We start from the raw sequence: 22,593 nt of genomic DNA, 5'->3' as shown, positions 1-22,593 counted from the left end.
CACCACTATCAGCCACAATCAAAGAGCTGTAGAAATTTAGAGCGTGGATAGAAAAATACAAACCGAGATGAATGCTTCTGTAGATCCACGCTTAAGCCATGAACTACTAGTCATTTCTCTAGGAACTTATGTTAGCCACCATTAGGAGTTCAATGCACAAAACGGAGCAACACAACAAATACCGATGTTATTCTCAATTTCATGTTCAAGTTTCACGAAACAACAATGACATACGTGAATCTAAAATTCATATTGAGATTTAAGAGATGATGAACCTTTTAGTCAATAGATATAATTAACCCTTTCTCGAATACATTTCACAGCTTCATAGACACATTTCAACAAACCACTTGCATGCAACGAAATTACTAAGTCTTATCATGGCATTGAAATGGTTTCTCATCCAAAATCAGCATTAGAACAACAACGCCATCACAAATCATTAAAAGAAGTCTCAAATTAATTCAAATTCTTGATGATTTATATTTGAACAACATGAATACATCTCAATTTTGTGAATCGTTTAAACAGAGCAATGAAATTACGTGCTCACGAAACAATATGAAGCTACAATATTTGACTAATTCAAGGAAGAAAAATAAAGAAACTGCCACTGGCATAAAGGCTTCGGGTGAAATTTGAACTTTTCAGCTTGTCTAACCAGAATAGAGCAAGGCAGAATCAATGGTGGAACAACTATTGGCAATAATCAATGGTAACAAATCAAGAGTACATGATGCCATAAATCTAAGTTCAAATACTTTGTTATACTTGATTAGTTCATCCATGATGTGGTGCGATTAAGACACACTGGTTCATTTTGATATGTTATGATAGAGAGACATCCTTTTGAAAGGGTATGAAGGAAGTCATATAAATAACTTTTGGAGATAACCGTTGGTGTGGTTGTTAGAAAGAATGTTTAGAAAAAATGTTTTCTCTCTTCTTCTCCTCTCTCCATCAAAGAACAAAAGGCATTCCATTATTGCTTTGAGAAGACAATCGGTATTAACGCTATGAAAATTGAATGTTTTCCTTGTGATTGTATTCAGGGTATCGTGAAGTCTTATCATCCGTCGTTGGCTCATGATTCACGTTCATTTCAGGGTAAATTGTTCATTGCGCATTGAAAAGGCCGGTTGTTTCTTCCACCAACTTTCCTCGTATATTAGTATTAGAGCCTATGGTATGATTCATGCCTTGTTTTCCCATCGAATTTTCTTGTTTGCTATTTGACATGGGAATTAAGAAGATGAACTTCACATTGTTTGGATGTTTATTGCTCGGAAATTGCAACATGAATCGTCGAAAACAAACCAAAGTGAAAAACGGGTTTGGAGGTCGCGTACACCTGCACAATTTTGGCCAATTTTCGGAATATTTTCTCGATTAAATTCATTTTTTGAGTACACAAGGTAAAAGTACTCGTCAAGATGAGTTGAAGGGTGGGTCTAGCGCCATCGAAAGATGCTGGATGCGCCCATACGCGTGTCAACGAATCGGTACATGCTGACGTCATCAATGACATTAGCCAATGGTCGATAATTGACAAGCTAACGTCATCAATGTTGTTACCCAACCAGCAGCAGTTGGCCGATTGGCGACTGACCGATGACCCAACCTGACTAAAGACCTAAACTAGTTGACTAGTCAACCAGTCGGATCAGTCGAACTGGCTAGGAGCCTTGTTGGCTTGTTGGCGCGTGCGCCACACGTGTCGCGCACTCAGGAGGTGCTCGTCAGCACATGGGAGATCCGATTGGCGCATGGTGGGTGGCGTTTGGCTCGTATAGGTATGATCTACGTTGTGGTATAGTTATTTTACATGTTTGAGGCTTTTGAAGAAATAAAAATTTGTATGAAATCTTAAGTATGCGTTTTTTGGGTATAAGTGCATTGTTTGTTTCTTTTAACCTGTATTTTCTTATGGTTTTGGAAATATAAAAGTTAGCCTACATGAAAATGACCATATATATGTTATGAAGAGCTTAGTTTGATGATAGCACATATATGGTTTAATGTGCTTACCATTTCCTGATTCCGAGCAAACACGAACAATGATTGAAAATCCTTGATTTTTTTCATTACGTGTTGAATTCTGCCTTTGATTATAGTTGCTCCATAATTTTTTTATATATATTAATTTACATCATGCTATGCCTTTTGATATTTAATAGAAAAATGTGAAAATTACATGGGATCATGTGATTATTCTTTTACTAGTGGGAGTTCATAGGTTGGTAGAATTCGAAAGAGTTCTTACCTAGATTGGGCAAATTAAACTAGTTAATGATAGTAGAATAATCGTACATAGAAGCTAATTAGGAATACAATAAACTTTCATTCCTGTGTCTTTTGTTGAATTATAATTAATTTCGTTTGTCTTTGTTGCAAATTAAATATATATGTTATTCTGAAAATATGCTAGTATTGATTTTGCGTTTATTATGTCAATGTGTTATAACAATTAATTATGGCTTTGGCATCTAAGATCATTGTGATTGACCTCAATAAATGTGAAAAACTGAATGGTGACAATTATGATATTTTAAGTCGAAAGATTTAGTACATCTTTAAGCAGTAAGAGGTTTTAGAAACCCTTAGCCATAACATGAATGAGCCTAAACATGAAACTTTTGCTTAGCACAAGAGAGATCAAGAAACTTATCAAGTTTGGAAAAAGAAAAATATCATTTCTCGCATCACATTGCTGTGTTGTATACAAGATAATTTCATGTGTAAGTTTGAAAGTTATGATAAAACTCAAATAATGTTGGTTGGCTTGAAAGATAAGTTTGGGGCTATGTCTGCTAGTAAATTAATGAGATCTACCATCAAGTTTGACAAATACCGAAAACACACAAATGTAATGATAATGTAGTATTTTCAAGAGATGTCAAACATGATTCGTAAACTAAAGTCAATAGGTCTCTTCCTTATGGATAAACGATAAGTTCAGGCTGCTATAAGGTCTCTTCCTGATAGTTAGAAGCACATGATGATCAACATGACACACAATGAGAATATCGTCACTTTTGATGATATAGCGCATCATTTGAAATTAGAGCATGAATGTCTAGAGATTGCGAGATCCTCTACCCATGCTTATATTGCTGAGTTGAGTTCGTTCAAAGTTTCGGGCTTCAAACGCAAAAGAAACAATAAATTCAATAACAAAGGGAATGAGACTAATTAGGCACCTAAAATGGCTAAGACCTTTCGACGCAAGAAGCATAGTGGGAAAAAAGATAAAGCCAAGATGAAGTGCTATTATTGTAGCAAGATGGGTCACTTTGCTAATAAATTCATCGAGTCAAAAGAGGTACCTTAATATTCCATTATTTTAAATAATGCTTTTGTTTTTAATATTGTAATGCTTGTCGAATCCCATCCAATATGGACTGTAAACTCAGCAGTAACAGACCATATAACTAAAGACCGATGATTATTTGTGGAATATTGTCGGCCTGAAAGAAGATGAACATATGTTAGGAATAACTCAAGATTTGAAGTAAATTGTATCAGCACATGTAAATTAATATTACGTGGTGGTTGAAGTTTTATTCTTACATGATGTCCTCTATACTCTAGATATTTGACGGAACTTAGTCTCTATAATTATTCTTCTTAGCCTAGGTTATATATTGAATTTCTATGGTGATTGTATTGATATTTTATTTGAAACAATTTATTATGATTTTGGTTATGTATGGAATGATTTTATGGTATTAGACATTAACTATGATGTGTACAATATTAATGTTAATGGTTGTTTTTCTTTAATTACATCTTTTCGTAATGTTGAGATTGATACAAGTACTTGGCATGCTAGATTAGGTCATATTTGGTTATAGAGAATGCAAAAGTTAGCTAAAGAAGACTTTTTGGGGTTACTTGCTAATGTTGATATATTCATGTAACTATTGTCTAGCGGGAAAAGTAAGTAAAAAAAAAATCATTTGGTAAAAGAGCTAGGGCCGAACTTTCTTTGCATCTTATACATTTTGACATTTGTGATTCATTGAATGTAATAGTAAAGCATGAAGCCTTATATTTCATTACTTTTATAGATAACTTCACACATTTCGATTATATTTTTCTAATTTCTCATAAGTCAGAAACATTAGATTACTTTAGACGATATATAACATTAGTAAAGAATCAGTTGAACAAAATAATAAAGGGCATTGAGAACCAATTTCGGATTTGAGTATCTATCTGAGCAATTCAAGACTCTTTGTGATGAAAAGAGAATTATATGACAATTGATTATTCCTAGTACTCTGTAACAAAATGGGGTTGCCGAGAGAATGAATAGATCTCTATTGAAAATGGTTAGGTTTATGATAGTGCAAACAAATCTACATATCTCATATTAAGGAGATGTGTTATTGACCGCTGTTTATATACTTAACCGTGCGCCCACAAAGTCAGTCACTTCTACCCCTTATGAATTATGGACTAATAGAAAATCGGACTTAATTAATCTACGTCATTGGGGGTGTACAGCTTACGTTCATAATTCTTCTCATAAATATGACAAATTAGGTCATAAATGGAAGAAATGTATATTTATAAGATATTCTGAACACTGCAAATGATATGTGTTCATAGGTGAACAAACTGATGGAAGTATAACCGAAATGGAGTCACGAGATGTCATGTTATTGGAGAATGATTTTCCTAATTGAGGTGAGATTGATAAAAACTTCCAATCATATGAGATGGAAGACCCTAATAACACAACCATTAATATTGTCGAGGGAAATGAAGATTTACTTCAACATATAAGACCTAGTGGGAGTGCCGAGTTTTCTATCGAATTGAATTCAAGAGAAGTTCTAATGTTGTGATTTTATCACTTTATATGAACGATATTATGTTGGCTGGAAATGACCAGGGTTTAGTTATCATCATAAAATGATGGTTGTCCTCTAATTTTGAAATGAAGGACGTGTGAGGAACTACTTATATATTGGGAGTTAAGATCGAAAATGTGACAATCTGATTTTCCACTTATGTTTTCAATTGAATAAATCGGGTTTTTCATCGACGTGCTTATAGTGCTATTCTCTGAGTCGATCACTCATGAGATAACTAGACTAGTTGGGGAAGTTATTAAGGGATTTTAATGCAATAAGCTTGAAAATTCGCCCATGAATCGACTACTTGACCGTGTTAGTCTGCAATAGTCATTACGGCATAGTCAAAAATCTATCAGAGATCGGAGATAGGTCGATTCGACGGAGGTATGTAATTAGGCAAAGGTGATTCCACCTAATTGCAAAATTCTCGTCAATCGGCACTAAATCAATTTTTTTTGTCGTTTTGATACTTTATACCTGTAATTGAAATCTTGAAATTTTCATGACAACCTAGAGTCACTAATAAGTCGAAGATGTATATTGTGGTTTGAAAACAATCGACCACAAGTCGATTCCATCAAAAATTCCCAAAAACTATTCGATAGTTTAGGTCACGTTAAAATCACGTCAGATTGAAATTAACCGCGAAATTTAATCCGATTTCAGAAATTGAGAATTCTACCGTGTCACAATTAATCCTAGGAACGTTGATGCATCCTCTCAAGACCTTTTGATGAATTTGAAATTTTGGTGGAAATGTCAAATTGCAACAAGTTAAGCGAATGTGGTAAAGGCCATAATTTAAATGGTTTATTAGTCTTCAATGTGGAACCTTTGGAGATTGGAATTATAAGAATTTAAATAAGGCTTTATCCTTATTAACTAAGGTTATGAAATGGTAAAATGAAAAAGGAAAAGCTAATGGAAAAAGGGTGCAAAATTCGGATGTATGCACACCAAAAGGAATTCCACCACCATTTGAGTTTCGTTTGAAGAGGATAGGCTCATCTAGGGAATGGTAGGTCCCTTGAGAGTGATGGAGAATTAGTTTCCATGGAAAATAGCAAAAGGTTGTGAAAATATGGAAAGGGGGACCCTCCATGGTCCTTTTTCTTCTTCTCCTCTCCCCCTCCTTGTGCTATGTGACCACTCGTCTCTCTCTCCCTTTCTCTTTCCTTCCTTTTCCCCCTACCATAAAGTCCCTTGTCTTCTTCTCCCTTAAGCTATTCGGCCTCCCTTGTTTCTCCTTGGCTGACAACACAACAACCAAAAATAGCGGAGAGCTCTGTTTTGGCGCTGCCGGTTCCTAGATTAGCAGAAGCATTGACCAAGCTGCCCTCATGTTCCATTTCTCTTTTGTGTGGCCATTAATCACCTCTCAACCACCCTCACCAGCAGTCCAGCAGTCCACAAAAACCGGTGAGATTTATGCATCCCTTTGCCGGAAGCTCAGCGCCACTGCATACGAGTGTTGCATCGTTTCCATCGCCCATCCCTTCTCGATCTCAACTCACCACCTTCACCAGAAGTAGCCATCCCTTCGCCATTGCTGCTACCCTGTCACTAGAACCCCTGTTGTACTGATGCAGCCCACCAGTCAACCGAACCGCTCCATGATGCCGCCACCTCGCCTCCAATGAGCTCACGCCGTCACTGCTCGGCCTGGCTTGGCTGAGAAGACTGCTTCTAAGTAGTAGGCCGAGGGCCTTGCTAGCCTAAGCAGGGCCACCCGGAGTTATTCCAGCGCCCCCTTAGATCGAGACCTCGTTGCCGCCGCTCCGCCGTCGCCGGAGGTCATTGGTTTTTAGTTTAGGTGAGTCAATTTCCTAATTTCTGATTAGGGTTGATTACATTCCTCAAGAGTATGATTAAGTTAAATAGGATTAGAAACTAGTTTAGTTAGGATAATGACTAGTTAAGTAGTTAGTTGAGATGAGATTAGATAGTTAGACTACTTAGTTAGGTTGTTGGTTGGATTATTTAGTTAGAGACTTAAATATTTAGTTAAATGGTTAGACTAGAAGGATATTGTAAGGCACTAGTTTAGTTAGGCATTTTAACAATTGGTTCTAGTTATAATCAAATTGAATTTTTAGTGAAAAATTATAAATGGTAATTAATTAAATAATTAATTTAAATGATTCAATTATAAATTAGTTAATTATTTAATATTTTCCGGAAATTATACCGAGATAGTCGGTGACTGAAATTCCGTGCTGATTGTAGTAGCATATTCCATTTATGCCATGGATTGTTAAATTGTGCAATTGAGTGATGGTTGTTAAATGTGAATATTTAATTCAAAACGACAGAATTTTGGTATTTAATTAGAAAATATCCGGTGTCAAGTTTTGGACACCGAAAGTGTTTTTAAGTACTATATCAAACTGTTGGATTTTAAAAGAGATTATACAAATTTTCTAGTTCGATCTGACCATATTCCTACACACGATTATTTTACCATGCATTTCTAACATGAAGAAAAGAGGCCGGATCACTATTTTAATTGAGATATTTAAGTGCAATACACGGTGTCCTGGGCTGAAATTGAATGAATGCATGTATGATATGAGATACTGTCACGAGCCTTTGGGGTTGGACGATGTTTCTTCGAGAATACCCCAAGTTAACGGATGCCGGTCGTAGTGGAGGCTGGACCGATGCTCCTTTGAGAAATGCCGTCTAGATGTAAACGTTGTCGTGCTCGATGGTGCGAGACGAAACCTGGTTAAGTCGGAAGATTGCTGATTGTTAAATCGACCGTGACCGATGAGTCATAACCAATTGGAACGCATGAATGATTGAGATTGAGGGGCCATATTAGGAGACGAAATTGTGTGGTGCGGTATGGGACGTACCATAACAATTTGGTTTGGTAATCAGGACCTGTGAATCGGTGATGATATATATTTATATGTGTATACATGTCAAGATGTTCCAATGATGCATGATTTCAATATAATTATATGCAAATTGAATGGTATTGACATGCAGGACAACCACTGGTGTTACGTGAGTTTGGCGGAGATATGGTTAGATTGCATGCGAGTGTACTTTTCTTTTAATCAGGATTTAGGGGATGGAATCGCTGAGACATCGTCTCATTGGTTATTGTATAATCATTTTCAAGTCCTTAGATAAAGGATTGTCAAGCAAGGTGCAGGGATTCGCAAGAAGTGAAAGCTAGGTTTTTATTTAGTCTCTGTCAGATGTCGACGAGTCTTTTATCTAGTTTGGATAGTGGGTGATAGCTCACCCTTTTGTTATCAAGAAGTCTGACGTGATCGCAAGGGACGCTGGTCCCATGGACGAAAAGCTCAGAGCGTAGATAGCCTAGAAGCTTTTCTTTTTGAAATAGATCCATGTGGTGTTAGACATATATATATTGTTTGTATTATAAGTGTGTTTTGTGAAAATATCATCCTATGTTTCTATCCCACTTTTATGTTATTTGAAGATTGTTATTATGTTTCCACTTGTGCCATAAAACGAATGGGTCGTCGATACTTCATGGGACGTCGCAAATTTTATTGAGCATAGAGGGATGTGCATGTGCTCGAAATTCGGGTCGTGACAGAAAAAGATCGATTAAGAAAACTCCTTACTCTATTATAAGAGTCTTGTATAATGAAGATTCTTGAGCGTTTCAATATGTAGATTGTAATCTCATTTATATCCTTATCATGCCAGACGAATGTTTAAGTATTAAGATTTGTCCTAAGACTCTAGAAAAAAAGAAAGAAATGGAAATTGTACTTTACGCTAGCGCGGTCGAAAGTTTGATGTATGTTATGATATATACTTGACCCAACATATGTCATGTCGTGGGGTTAGTGAGTCAATATCTATTTATCAATCAAATTCTGATCAAGTACACTATAAAATAGTGAAGAAGATCTTAAGATACTTGAAAAACACTATAGACTATCAACTTTGTTATCAAGGGAATGATTTACGCTCAGATGCCAATTGAGGAGGAAATCTAGATGAGCGTAAATCAATTTATGGATATGCGTTCTTGCTTAATGAATGTGCAATTTATTGGAATAGTAAGAAACAAACATGCATGGGTTTATCTATGATGAAGACAGAATTTTTGCGTGCTCTGCAGCAGTGCAAGAAGTAGTATAGCTAAAATGTTTCTAAGAAAATTCAGTCATTGTCACTGAGGTTCTAAGACTAATTACAGTTTATTATGATAGTCAAGCAGCTATTGCCTATGCGAAAAATCCCAAGTATCATGATAGGACAATAAGCACATTGATATATATAAAAAAATCATTAGAGATATAATAGCACATAAGGAAGTGATGCTTCAATACATTTTAACTAATAGAATGGTTACTGATCCATTTACAAAGGATATTCCTAGAGATGTGTTCTTAACCCACAGGATATCTCTAGGGTTACATAGAATGTGATATGTATTATTGTAGATGATAATTTGTTTATGTATATATGCATTATACTCATTTGTCTTTAGTGATTTGATGTTTTATCAATAAGTACAAATCCATAATAAGACTAGCACGGACACACATATATTGTTGAAAAATATATCAGCAAGTAATGATTAACTCACTCACACGAGAAATCACTTTCGGTGCTATAGTTAGCACATTGAGATGAGACATTATGTACATATAAATACTAAAAGAGTAAATTTAGTACATAAAATAACACATCGCCTTGATTGGAGTCAAGATGAGGTCTGCGATTTGTATGTAATAAGGCCGAACATGATAATCCTACAATCATGTATGCCTGTAAGATGCCGGATGCAAGTACTTAATTAGGCGTTATAAAAAGAGAGCTAATATAACACTTGAGCTAAACATGAGTATGTGAGAAGTACATGACTATATTAAGGTTAAACTCTTATAATGAATGTATTTAATAAATGACATATGCTCTTATAGCTAGAGAAATCCACTATAGTATATTATTCATGCTACATGTGTATTGTATGACCAACAAGGGAAGGTGAGTGAAATTACCCCTATTTACTCATCATATGATCCCTTGAGATAATTTATAATTTACTTTATTTTGTGGCATATGTTATTTATGACTATATTCTCGAAGTGAAAGATAAATGTTACTACTTTAGTATGTTATTGGCCGTCATGAATAGATATAGATTTATGGGACGTGTCTGAGAAAACATTTGTTTTGAAATGGAGAAAAACATGAGTGCGAATGAAGATTATCGTTGTTTTACGATCGATCGATCAATTATATCGTCTTTTGTGGTCTTAGATATAATTGTAAATATATGATGTTATGATAATAGTCAAGTATAACCTTTAAGGGATAGGTATGTTTGGACTAATATAGCAAAATATGTCTGGGGTACTATGAGATATCAATTGTTTATTTCTTTTTAGGGTTATAGCCATTATGTCATCCCTAACAAGTGCTTCCACATGTAGGTATACTCACTAGTCGTACGGCTTTCTTGCCAATATGAATTGTTTCTAAAGTAAATGAACATTGAATGTCTTATATTCTTGATATGTCTGAGTGGGAGATGTTATAATTTATTAGTACGTCCACAATAGGGTGCGATTAAGATGCACTCGTTCATCTTAATATATTATGATGAAGAGATACTCGTTTGAAAGGATATGAAGGAAGTCATATAAATAACTTATGAAGATAATTGTTAGTGTGGTTGACAGAAAGAACATTTTGAAAGAAAGTTTTCTCTCTTCTTTTTCTCTCTCCATCAAAGAATGAAAGGCATTTCATTACCGCTTTAAGAAGATAATCGACATTAACACTATGAAAATTGAATGTTTTCCTTGTAATTGCATTCGGAGCATCATGAAGTCTTATTATATGTCGTTCGCTCGTGATTCAACGTTTGTTCCACGGTAAATTGTTCATTGCGCATTGAAAATGTTAGTCATTTCTTCCGCTGACTTTCTTCCTACATACTCCATGAGCATGTGTCCTACGATTGACCACAAAAGCAAGTGATGGATGGTGGTTAGAACAAAACACAAATTGAAATCGCGAGTGCACACTTTTAGAGCCCCGATTAAATAACCTTATATTCAAGCTCCATCCATAACTAGATACATACCGATTTTTCTTGTGAGCATATTTGCCTAGTATCCATCGACATAGTTAATAACGTAATCCTACAAATAAATCTTTGGGCTATTTCTTTAGATGTATCATCTATTTTGTGAGCTCCAACAAGGTATCTCATGCGATGCATGTGAATGCAATGATTTATGTAAATTTGTGAGTTCTAGTCAAGCTAAGATAGAATAGGTTAAATGCTATCCAATATAGGATGTAAATAGAAGAAACAAGCATTCAACGAATAAGCAAAGGAATCAAGTATCTTCTTGATTAAGTTGTCTAGAATTGTTGTGGTTAATGAAAGATAACTACAGAGAAATAGACGGCCCCTTAAATGAGAGTACTGGACGAAAAAGGATAGGAGCAACATCAGTGACGTACACATGAATATTGAGGGACAATTGAAACATGGCTAGACCCTCAATAATTCCAAAAATGAAAACTCAGGATTATCAATGATTTGTGGGAGAGAGCGATGAATTTGTGTATGCTCAAATTGTACAGTTATGTGCAACTGTTGCTCAAATAGTAAAAAGGACACGTTAGCCAAAGAAAAAAGGACAAATGCAAACTAAAGAAATACTTTGAATTACTTAAACAGATCAAATTGCATATCTAGCCCTCAGCAAAATATAAAATTGCATTGTTTCCTTTCTATAAACAAATAGTTAGAAGCTTTTAAGATTGTTTATGCATTGGTACCATGGAAGAAAGCTTGAGATACTAATCATAGAAGAAAACCTATTGGGTACAACTGCTATAAATAGTCAGGTATTGAGCCTATCAAGGTACAAAGTTGGGTTGAGAGAAAAATTAAGGTATATCACATTATGGATACTAATAATGCTACTATTGTCCCTCTTGATGTTCAATGTTGTCAAAGGTGCCCCGAACAATGGCATAGTTCATTGGGCTTCCAATACTGGTTCCCATTGAAGTGGTGATCCTTATTAGGGGTGAGCATGATTCCCAGGTAGAACCGGGAACCGGAGAACCGCACCGGAGGGTCCGGTTCGGTTCCCGGTTCCCAAAGAGACAAGTTCTGGTTCCCGGTTCCCCTTTTTCAAGGAACCGGCGTTCTCGGTTCCGGTTCCTATGGAAACCGGAACCGAAACCGGAACCGAACCGGTCATATAATTCAAAAAAAAAAAAAAAACCCTAACTTCCCCCACAGATTTCCCCCTCTGCGGATTCTTCCCCCTTCCCCTTTCTTTTTCTCTCTCTTTCTTTTCTCCCCTTTTCCCTCCTCACGTCACTTCTTGCCCCCCAACTTTTTTTATTTTCTTCTCTCTCCCTCTCTTCTCTTTCCGGTTCCGGTTCCAAATCGCCTAGGGTTTCCTGGATTGCTCTCTCTCTCTCTCTCTAGAATCCTCCGTTTCTTTCTCAACGAGCGCCTCCTCCCGACGCCGTCTCCGATCTCCTGCTTTCCGGGACCTGATCCGCGCGACGCCCTTTGTTCTGCGGCCACTCCGATTCGGAGCTTCGATCGAGCGCTCGTCGCCGTCGATTAGTTCCCGCTCTTCTTCTTCTGATCTCTTTCTTGTTTTTTGTGGCTTGAGAGAGCGAGAGAGAGAGAGGGAAGGGGGAAATGGTGAGGGGGAAGACGCAGATGAAGAGGATAGAGAACGACACGAGCAGGCAGGTGACGTTCTCGAAGCGCAGGAACGGGCTGCTGAAGAAGGCGTTCGAGCTCTCCGTCCTCTGCGACGCCGAGGTTGCACTCATCATCTTCTCCCGAGGGGCAAGCTCTACGAGTTCTCGAGCTCGACGAGACGGTAGGTTTTCCTCCGCATTTTTGCTCGTCTTTGCTCGCGACCCACCACCTCGCTCGGCGCCGAAGCCCCGACGCCCCGCTCACCGGGTCCTCTCGCTCCACCGCCGCTGCAAACCCGGGCGCCGAAGCCACCATTCCTGCTGCGACGCTGCTGCTGCTGTCTCCGCCTCTGCTCCGACAACCCGACGCCAGCAATCGCGACGCCTGATGCCGTTGCCCCGAAGACCAGCAACCGACGTCCCTGCTCGGCGCTAGAAGCCCCGACGCCCCTACTGCTGGGTCCTCCTCTGCTCCTCGACGCCCCTGCAAGTGCATGCTGCTTTATTCTTGGTTGTGAATGCTGGTAGAGCTAAGTTGCAGTGTCTGACTTCCTCATTATTGTGAATTATTTAATACTTTTGAGGCTTTATTCCCCTTGTTTTCTCTTGACTAAGTGTGTATCTCCAAGTGTGCCCTCTCTCCTTGTTCTAACCCTCTTTGTGTTAGTTTCCACATTTGAGTTGACCCTCCGCGGATGATTTCTGACTTTTAATATGGTTGCACTTATGCCTTGCTTCTCATGCAAAACTCGTTTCGCGATGATAATATATTAAAGGTCTTACTATGGCAAGTCTGTTGGTGCCATGCCATTTTCAGGAGCGAAATTGGGTATGATGGATGGAGGCTCGATTTTGTTAGAGGCTTTTGGGCGTCTATGTCAAAGACTACTTGGATGCTAGTGAACCTTACTTTGCTTTGTTGGTGAGTGCTTGGGATTCCCTCAGCTATACATATGGAGAAATGGATCACAATCAAGATGCACACGGCAGAGAATTATCGACGGATAAACGCCACAAATGGCATAGCTGGAGCATTTGATGTCACCACAAAAGGAATTTTTCATGCCGTAAGCACTATCACTGATAGATAGGCACTTTTTTAGATGTTCGGAAGCATAGACACTCGATTAAGTGCACCGACTCTAGATAGAGGAAATTCATTCGGTGTTTTGTTTTTCTTTTGGATGAGTATGCATACCATGTCAATTAATTTGTTCATGTTATGCTTAAATTAGAGATGTACAACTATTACACTGCTGGACCCGCTGTTATTCAAGTAGTTATGCTCTTGGATGTTGCCGGTGAAGGAGAACTGTAGACTAAAACTCAGGCTCTAACCCTTGAATTATGTACTGATCTGCACTTGATGAATCTCACTAATTAGGTTGCTGAAGGACAGGCTTTTATATTGTATGAGCATTAATCGCCGCTGATTATCTTCAAAAAAAAGCTCTTGATTCCTGATTCTCTCTTTGTGCTTTCTAACCGAATTAAAGGATTTAACTTGGCGAAAAGTGCCATTACCTCAACCAACAAATTTATAGAATCTGTAGAGTTTGTTACCCTTCTTCAAGTTTCAATTATGCGTGCCTGATGTTTCAATAGTCATCCATTAGCCAACATCTGGCATTATTGATAACTGTAATTTTTAATTTTGTTAACAGGTTAAGCGTAGCAAAACTTCTTCATGGACTTACAAAAAAGATTTCTATGTTTTGATAAAAACATATGGTTTGAGAAGAAAGATAGGTGACAACCAGCATCTCAACAGTGCTGAAGATTCCGATAATATGCGCGTACGTTATAATTCAACTCTGAAAATGAACTAAAAAAAAAAAAAAAAAAAAAACCTGTTGGAACCTGGAACCGACCCTGGAACCTGTGACCGGGTAGGTTCCAGGTTCTTGGTTCTTACGGGTAGGTTCCAAGTTCCATATTTTTTGGAACCTGTACCCGAGGGTAGGTTCTAGGTTCCAGACGGAACCGAACCGGAACCTGGAACCGCTCACCCCTAATCCTTATGCAAACAGTGTGGCGAGGACACGACGACCGTTATGTCAAATCACATGGACTACAACTACTCCACTGCATCTCCTTATCCCGCAGCAACTGCCTATGGTCACGCTTTAGCCAAGCACTTTCTTATAGCGACTGTGGCTGTTAAATCCTAAATACTGGCAATTGTCCAAATAGTTAGGGTGCTCAAGTCGAGCTTGAAGATTGTAGAATGAGGTACGAAAACTACTGGTTAAGTAATTTGGCTCCAAACATAGAGAACCTTGTTTGAATGGTAACGGCACTGGGATGTGCGTTGCTCAAGTGTGTTGAAGAATAAATGCTCTAGCCATGTATCCTAATTTATAGTTTGCGTGGTTGTTTCTGCCGTTCATGTTGTCATGTTTATTGTGGGAAAAAATATGATGTGTCTCCTATACTTTTTTTGTTAGTTTAAAGTTCTCAAATTGCCTTTTTATGACCGAGAAAACCTAAGAAAGCAGCTAAAAGCTAATGACTCGTATGAAAAATCAAATTTGCATTGTCTAAGTTGCACGTCATTGGGTTTGTTCCTATGATACTTAAGCGAGTCTTCAAGAGACGGCAGTATGCAAATAAGAGGACGTGCAGGATAGTGCAAAACCAAAAGCCGGAATCAATAGAAGGAAACGCTGCATAAAGGCTAAAAGAAATGGTAACGATTTTGCTAAAGCCGCTTGTGAACTTGACATATACGTTGAACTCAAGTACAACTCCCTGTTGAAATTCCAAAAGAAATCACAATGACTTTGTCCCTAGTATTTGCATACGGATCACTACTTGAAAATCATTAAGGAGGTCGAGAACATATTTACAGCATACAAGACAGATGCCACGTGAGGATTCAGTCTTTTCGTTGCCAAGAAAATATTTCCAAGAAGCCAAATCAGCAAAACAGAAACTATGTCAAATCAATTACTGGTCATACCACATAAGTGTCATCGGCATAAACCAAAATAAGTACAGAGGATGAGCTAATGCATGAAAAAGAAAATGGACTTATCAGCATAAGATTGAACCAAACCAGCATCTACTAATGCAGCAGGAGGTACTTAAGAAACCAATTTTCTCTGAAGATTTTACTTTCATCGTAAAAGTGGCCTTGCTTCAGTTGATAAGCCAATGAACCTGCGTTGTCAAATCAGGAAACAGGCAAAAGAGACAGCCAAGGAGTTGATCCTCTTGAGATATATACACAACTTCAATTTGAACCTTTTGCTTGACAAGTAATTTTTTCTGAGTTCAATTGATCATGTCTGCCGTGGTATCCACGCGTGAACTTAGCTCAAAGACTCATCTCTGAAACGCTTGCATGCTACTATGACTGGGTCAGCAAACAAAGAGTAGAGGGCATGCCGAGAGGCAGATTGTCCAGGGAAATCCTACTGTTGTAAGTGAGACACTTAAAAACAAACAGAAAAATGTGCTCCCGAGTCAGTAATTAAGACAAGACAAATTTGGCAAGGAATGTACCTCTATTGATCGGGAAAGTAATTCAATTGATGCAGTGGAAAAGATGATGGAATTTACATCATCTGGGCCTGACTGCGATGAAGTTAATTGTTGCTCGCTCAAGGTGGCTAGCATTGTTTGTCAACGGTGTTCATGTTCACCCATCATCAGATGCTTTTCGGAAAATCCCTCGCAGTGCAAGGGGGAAGATGCTTCAAGTAGCTTTCATACACTTGTAACCACGTTCCTTAGTCAGCAAGTCATCCCTCAAACTTCGCTGTTATTTGCATGTAAGAAGAAGAGCAAATAAACCAAATATATAATCGACCTGTGGTGATAATCTGATACACAGCTTGACCCAAATATACTCCACTGCCGATTCAAACACCATCCACTTCAAGGTATGCCTCTTCTTTGAAATATCTATGGTAAATAGGACATTGAAAGGATCAGATTGTGAAAAAAGAAAGTGTATAACAGAAAACTAGGATCTCTCTCTCAAAGCACATACAACATAGGCTAATCAGGATTTATGGCATAATATACTTCATTACATAGTAAAGTTATCGCTATTAACATCTATTTAATACAATATCATCCTCAGACTGCTTGATCATTTGTATGAATTTCCCCTGTTTGAAAAACATTAGGCACCAAAAGCACTAACAGATGAGTACACATAATAGTTCAATACAGAGATTTCGTACCGAACCTAGATATATGAGGATAAAAATCCACCTTATACCCCTCCAAATATTTGCCATCTTGGGCAGTTTGATTCAGTGAATTGTCTCTCAGATTTGAAAAAACTTCATCAATGGGACATGGGACACAATGAGAAGATGTTTGGAAGAAAACTTGGCATTAATCTGATTTACTCTTCATCACATTTCAGATGAAAACTAGGACAGAACTCAGAGACAATGGATAGTTCTCCTAGTATAGGAAGAAGTTCCATTTATCATGAGATATTTGATCCACAACTCCATTGTCGCTACATCTGCAGAATAACCCCTTTCAACCATTTCATTGACAAGTTGTGCTGCTCTAGTATTTTCGTTATTTCTTAGTAGTCCTTGGATCATTGTGTTGTAAGTGACACCATCTGGAAAGCATCCATTTTCTTCCATCTCCTTTAGAAGCAGATATGCTTCCTCCGTACGTCCTCCTTTGCACAACTCATGCATGAGAATGTTATATGTCCACACGTTAGGTTGCAAGCCTTGAGCATGCAAACTATCAAACAGCCCCTTTGCACCATCGAGTTTTCCAGCATTACACATGCCATTTATTATCTTCCGAAGCAATGTCATGGCCTTGTCAATCTGTCGCGTTTTACACAAGCCATCCAGGAAAGAATTCAAGGTATAATGATTTAGATACAGATCACGAGATTGCATCTCGTTAATTAGCTCCCCCGCGGCTTCAAGGTTCCCAACCTGGCAATATCCACTTATGAGAGTGTTGTATGTGATGACATCAGGATTCAAGCCCCTTTCAAGCATTTCTTGGAACAGTATTTTTGATTTGTCAATTCTTTTCGCTTTGCAGTATCCGTTAATCAATGTGTTATAAGAAACGACATTAGGTAAGCAGCCTCTTTCAACCATCAAATTAAGAACCGCCATAGCATCATCCATCCTATTTTGCAAACAATAACCATTCATCAATGTACTATAAGTGAAACTATCAGGCATTTTACCTAATTGAATCATCTGGTTGATTATGGCCTCTGCTTCTACAAGCATTCCCTCTTTACAATGTGCATCCACCAGAATATTGAAGGTTTGAACATCCGGCATGACTCTGCTTTGCACCATATGACTCAGCAGTCTTTGGGCCTCTTTCAATTGGCCGGAATTGCACACTCCTTGAATGACAGAGTTATAAGTAACGACATCTGGTTCAATTCCTGCCTCCATCATCTTCTCCAACAAGACCGTAGCATCTTTCCATTGGCCTAGCTTGCACAAGTAATGAACCAAGGAGGTATAAGTGAATATGTTGGGTTGGAAGCCTCCGCTTGTCATCTCTTTCAACAATATGAGAGCATCTTCCATCTGGCCTACATTGCACAGACCGTGGATCAAGGAGTTATAAGTAACAACATCTGGTTTGATACCTTTCTCGCTCATGCTTTTGTGGAGTCTCAAGGCCTCTGTGATCAATCCCTCCTTGCAAAGACCATTTATTACTATGTTGTATGTGAAGGAATTGATGCTGCAGCTTCTCTCTTCCCAGTTCCTCAGCAATTCGATGGCCAATCTGGTGTTACCCGCCCTGCATAACCCCTTGGTGATTATCGCATACGTGGTCTCACTAGGTTCGGGGCCATTTCGTCCCATATCATCGAGGAACCTCAGTGCTTGATCAGTTTTGCCCTGAATAAAGAGACCATCAATCAGGGTGTTCCACGTCACCACATCGATGTGAAACCCAAGCTTGAAGATTCTGCCCAGAATAGACAAGCCCATATCGACCCGCTTTAACCGGCAGAAGCAATTTATCCAAATATTGAGCAAGGCAACATCACCCTCGATCCCCAAAGAAGGCAGCTGCTCAATCAATCGGATGGCAGTCGAGTAGTGCTTCATCCTCACTATAGCGCCCAACAGTAGACTGAAATCCCAGGGGGAAGGCAAAGGGCTCGCCTTTATCATTTTACCGAAGCAACACAGGGCATCACCGACACTCGTAAACACACCACCACCACCACCAGCTCTGCGATTTGTCCTCACGCAACACAAGACCTGGTTGGGGTCGTCTAAATTAGGGTTAGGGGTCGAGGAAAACCTCCGACGACGGTGAGACGAGAAAGGGAGATGGAGGATGGAATGGGATGTGGACTCGCTGGAGATCGCAGCTGGAGCACCAAGAAGGAGGAAGATGGAAGAAGCAGGGCAGATATTCGTTGGCTTCATCGGTTGATGACGAATCTGAAAACTGAAAAGCTTCAGCTCATGGCGCTCTCTCTATCTCTCTCCCCGTCTCACTATCAAGCTTTTATACTCAGGCTCGGCTCTACCGTTTGTTGGTTATAATTAGGGGTGAGCAGCGGTCCAAGGTCAACCCTGGACCGACCTGAACTGGCCCGACCCTACTCGTCCTAGTTCGGTTAGGGGACGTGGGTTGGTGTTTGAGATGATCGAAATTTCAATCAACACTATACGGGTTGGTTTTTTAGTCACAGAGTTTTTGCGGTTAATCTTGGGCCAACCATATATATTATATCATATTATATTATTTATAATTCTTTTATATATTCAAATCTAAATAAAATATCTCGTTATATTATATTATATTATATTATATTGAAATGTTCTATCCATAATTAAAAGTTCAAGTGAATTAACAAGATGTGAAGTTATATATTTATGGTTTATATTAAGTATTTTGAACTTTTTATGGTTCAATTGTATTTACTACTTTTGAATTTCAAATTTGTACTTTTCTTTTCAATTTGTGTCAAATGGTAGAAGTTTTTGAAGAGTAGAATAATCTTACGATTCTTTGGTGATTTGCTAGTCAAGTGGTGTAAGCTCATTTTGGTTGAATGGACTCTACATGATCAAATGCAGGAAACGCTTTTGAATATAGTGTTATGAATATTAAAGATAGATGATTACAAGAACTTTCTATATTATCTCATATCTCGATGAGCGGTTAGCATGTACAAAATTTCTATTATTGTGTCATCTTAAATTTGCTAAATATGTATTTGTATTTATAATTTAGTTACACAATACCGCATTGTCGATGGATGTGTAATTTGAATTTGTAGGTTTGCTTTTTAGGGAGTATAAAAAATAAGACGAAAAAAATTATCAATCGCCCTGTCTGGGTTTGAACCACCAGGACCAAACCCATTGGGTCGGTCCGGTCCTTGGTCCCAGGCTCAATAGGGTCGGTCCTTGGTCCTAAAAATTGAGGACCAACACTGTACGGGTTGGTCCTAAGATTAAGGGGTGGCCAAGACCACCCGGACCATGCTCACCCCTAGTTATAATATCGAACGGAAAGATGTAAGATCTGGATAGGGCATGATTTCAAATGATCTCGCATCATTATTTACGACGATACAAATTTTCTTTTATCCATTTTTTAAATAAGTAATACAATTAATCATTTTCACCACAAAATCATATTTGCATTTTTCGTTCCTAGTGGCTCGTGTGCATAGCTTTACTTCTCTTGCAAATAGTTAAGACTTGCTGGATCATTAGACATACTCATAAATAGTGTGATAACTTAATGATAAGTATCTAACAATATATTTCAATCGACTTAACTTGTAACTACGATTGTGTATGTTTGTACGGATGAATAGATTATAGCATGTAACACGGAATTTAACTCATTCTATGTCCCGATCCAACAATTGAAGTTTGATTTGACAAATATTTCTGACTCAGTCATTCCTAATTCCACTACAAGGCCTTCAGCATTCTGCTTCATAAACCGCAATCCTTCTTAGAAATATAGTTGTTCAAGGATTTAAACAAAAACACCGGAGAAGATGAGAGAGAGAGAGAGAGAGAGTAGTGACAGGCTATGCCGTTAAAATTTGAAATTGAAACACGAAATTTATCCTAGGAGTACGTTTAACAAATAACTCCACTATAATTAGCACATTGCATCTCTATGTTACAACTCTCAATTACAAGAAAAAGAAATCATATATGCCTAGTAACTATTCATGGACTTGAACCAAAATTATTAATAAAATATGAGCTCAAACTATAAAAACCTCAAAACTCCTCTATGCCTTCCTATTAATTGGGAGTATGAATCACATCCCCTACATATCATATAGTACGGAAATTGTTGTTAGAGAGGCAAAGTGGCAAAAAATAGGGATGGATTTGAGTGGGTCACAGAGTGAGAAAGAAGCAATGGTGGGTGGCAACGAATACTCCGGTGGTAGATGACGACACTCGGGCTAGTCATTGGTGACTACGATTGGCGAGAGAGGCAAACAAGAACTAGAGGTCGAGAGGGGCATCAAGCGTGAGTGAATTAATGGCAACGGGCTTTACCCAAATGAAAACCAAAATGAGTTTACTTTCATTATGAAACTCCAATTAGTACTGCCTCAAACATTTTTCCCAAAAGTCTTTTGAAAAAAAAAAACTAAATTAATACCTCATGATATATTTATTCAAACTAATTTCATCTCATAGAATATCCTAATTGATACCTCTCACACAAATCTATCCTCCGTTAAAATGCATACATGTCAACATACATGAATTTTCCACATCGGATCAATCATTTTTTACCTCTCATTCATCATGTGTTGACAAATATGCATTACAAGTAGATTCTGGTTTTATTTTTTGTGAGACGAAATTAATTTGCGACCAACGTGCCATGCATTTACTAATTTGAGATTTTTTTTTGTAAGGTTAGTAATATATTGACTTTTAACCAAAAATTATACAACAGGGGGTTCTTGGCACCAAAAAACTTACTCACTTTGGAATTTATCGTGATATTAATCCTTCAAAATATTAAATGCTATCATCTGCTAGTGAAATTTACTACCATGAACAACAGTCTAAAAATACTAAAGTTGAATGGGAAATAACTTTTGTACCTTCAATCACTTCAAACATATTCATGTTCACATATGCATCCTCTCTGAAGTAAATATGGGTAGGTAGGACATTGGAGGGATCAGGGATCAGGCTGTGTTAGGAAGAGAGCAAAAAGGAAAACCAATATCTCTCCCTCAAAGCACATACACAATAGATTAATCGGGATTTATGACCTCAACATTAATTAAAAAAAAGGATTTTTGTGCTTAGCAAACTAAAGTATTAACATCTTTTTAATTTAAGAGCATCCTCACGCTGCTTGATTGTTTATATGAAGCATAAACCGACGGGTACATGTACCATGTATGAATAGAGATTTCTTGCATAACTTAGCTCAAGGCTGGTAGGGACCAGCCTTGGGCTTTCAGAATTCTACCAAATGTTGAAAACATTTTTTTCCTAAACTATCCTCATTAATTTTTTGTATTTCTGTTATTGCCCCTATATTTATTTATTTTTTTAAATGAAGAAGGAGCAGCCCTTTGCCGAACCAACGAAGGGCGACGGCCGCCGCCGAGCCAGATCTGGCGTCGGCGGCCGTCGGCCGAGGTCGCCCGAGGGTCGCGGAGGTCACCCGACCTCGGGCGAGCGGCCGGTCGGGCGACCTCTAGCGGCCCTCGGCTGGGTCGCGCAACCCTTGTTGAGGGTCGGGTGACCTTTAGTGGCCCTCGGCTGGGTCGCGCGACCCTCGTCGGAGGTTGCTCGACCTCGGGCGACCTTAGCCGACGGCCGCCGCGCCAGATCCGGCTCGCCCGGCCACGGCCCTTCGCCGGGCCGGCGAAGGGTTTAGCTGAATTTTCAAAGAAAAGAAAAATATATATATATTACCCAAAGCCCCTTGGAAAGTTCTTTTTACCAAATACACATTCAACTCAAAGTTCATTTGCAAAATTTTTTTACCAAACACAATTGCATTTTTCCCAAGTAGCTTTGGGCTTTCAGCATTTGCATTGAACTCA

At 38.4% G+C, this 22,593-nt stretch overlaps 2 protein-coding genes across 6 annotated transcripts; one reads left to right on the top strand and one right to left on the bottom strand.

The window, feature by feature from the left end:
* The first annotated feature begins 12,232 nt into the window (after positions 1-12,232).
* LOC120293628 (agamous-like MADS-box protein FUL-L) lies at positions 12,233-13,203 on the top strand. Its single transcript, XM_039313356.1, has one exon. It carries the CDS (start codon positions 12,547-12,549, stop codon positions 12,985-12,987), a length of 441 nt encoding a protein of 146 aa, XP_039169290.1. The 5' UTR covers positions 12,233-12,546; the 3' UTR covers positions 12,988-13,203.
* Positions 13,204-16,318: 3,115 nt separating this feature from the next.
* On the bottom strand, positions 16,319-19,024 carry LOC104433165 (pentatricopeptide repeat-containing protein At1g63330). 5 transcript variants are annotated; one of them, XR_005551537.1, is made up of 2 exons: positions 16,750-19,024; positions 16,319-16,460 (listed from the first exon to the last, which is right to left on the bottom strand). XR_005551537.1 is itself a non-coding variant. In XM_010045837.3 (2 exons), the coding sequence occupies exons 1-2, from the start codon at positions 18,956-18,958 to the stop codon at positions 17,463-17,465; spliced, it is 1,233 nt and encodes a 410-aa protein (XP_010044139.2). In that variant the 5' UTR covers positions 18,959-19,024; the 3' UTR covers positions 17,322-17,462. The 5 variants fall into 5 exon arrangements, 2 of the variants coding, with proteins under 2 accessions (XP_039169078.1, XP_010044139.2); XR_005551542.1 differs by having other exon boundaries at positions 16,320-16,460; positions 16,745-19,024; XR_005551548.1 differs by having other exon boundaries at positions 16,321-16,460; positions 16,776-19,024.
* Between the last annotated feature and the right edge of the window lie 3,569 nt (positions 19,025-22,593).

This window comes from Eucalyptus grandis, chromosome 1, assembly GCF_016545825.1.
Source record: "Eucalyptus grandis isolate ANBG69807.140 chromosome 1, ASM1654582v1, whole genome shotgun sequence".
Taxonomy (NCBI): Eukaryota; Viridiplantae; Streptophyta; class Magnoliopsida; order Myrtales; family Myrtaceae; genus Eucalyptus; species Eucalyptus grandis.
This window is presented reverse-complemented; position numbering and strand designations above follow the sequence as displayed.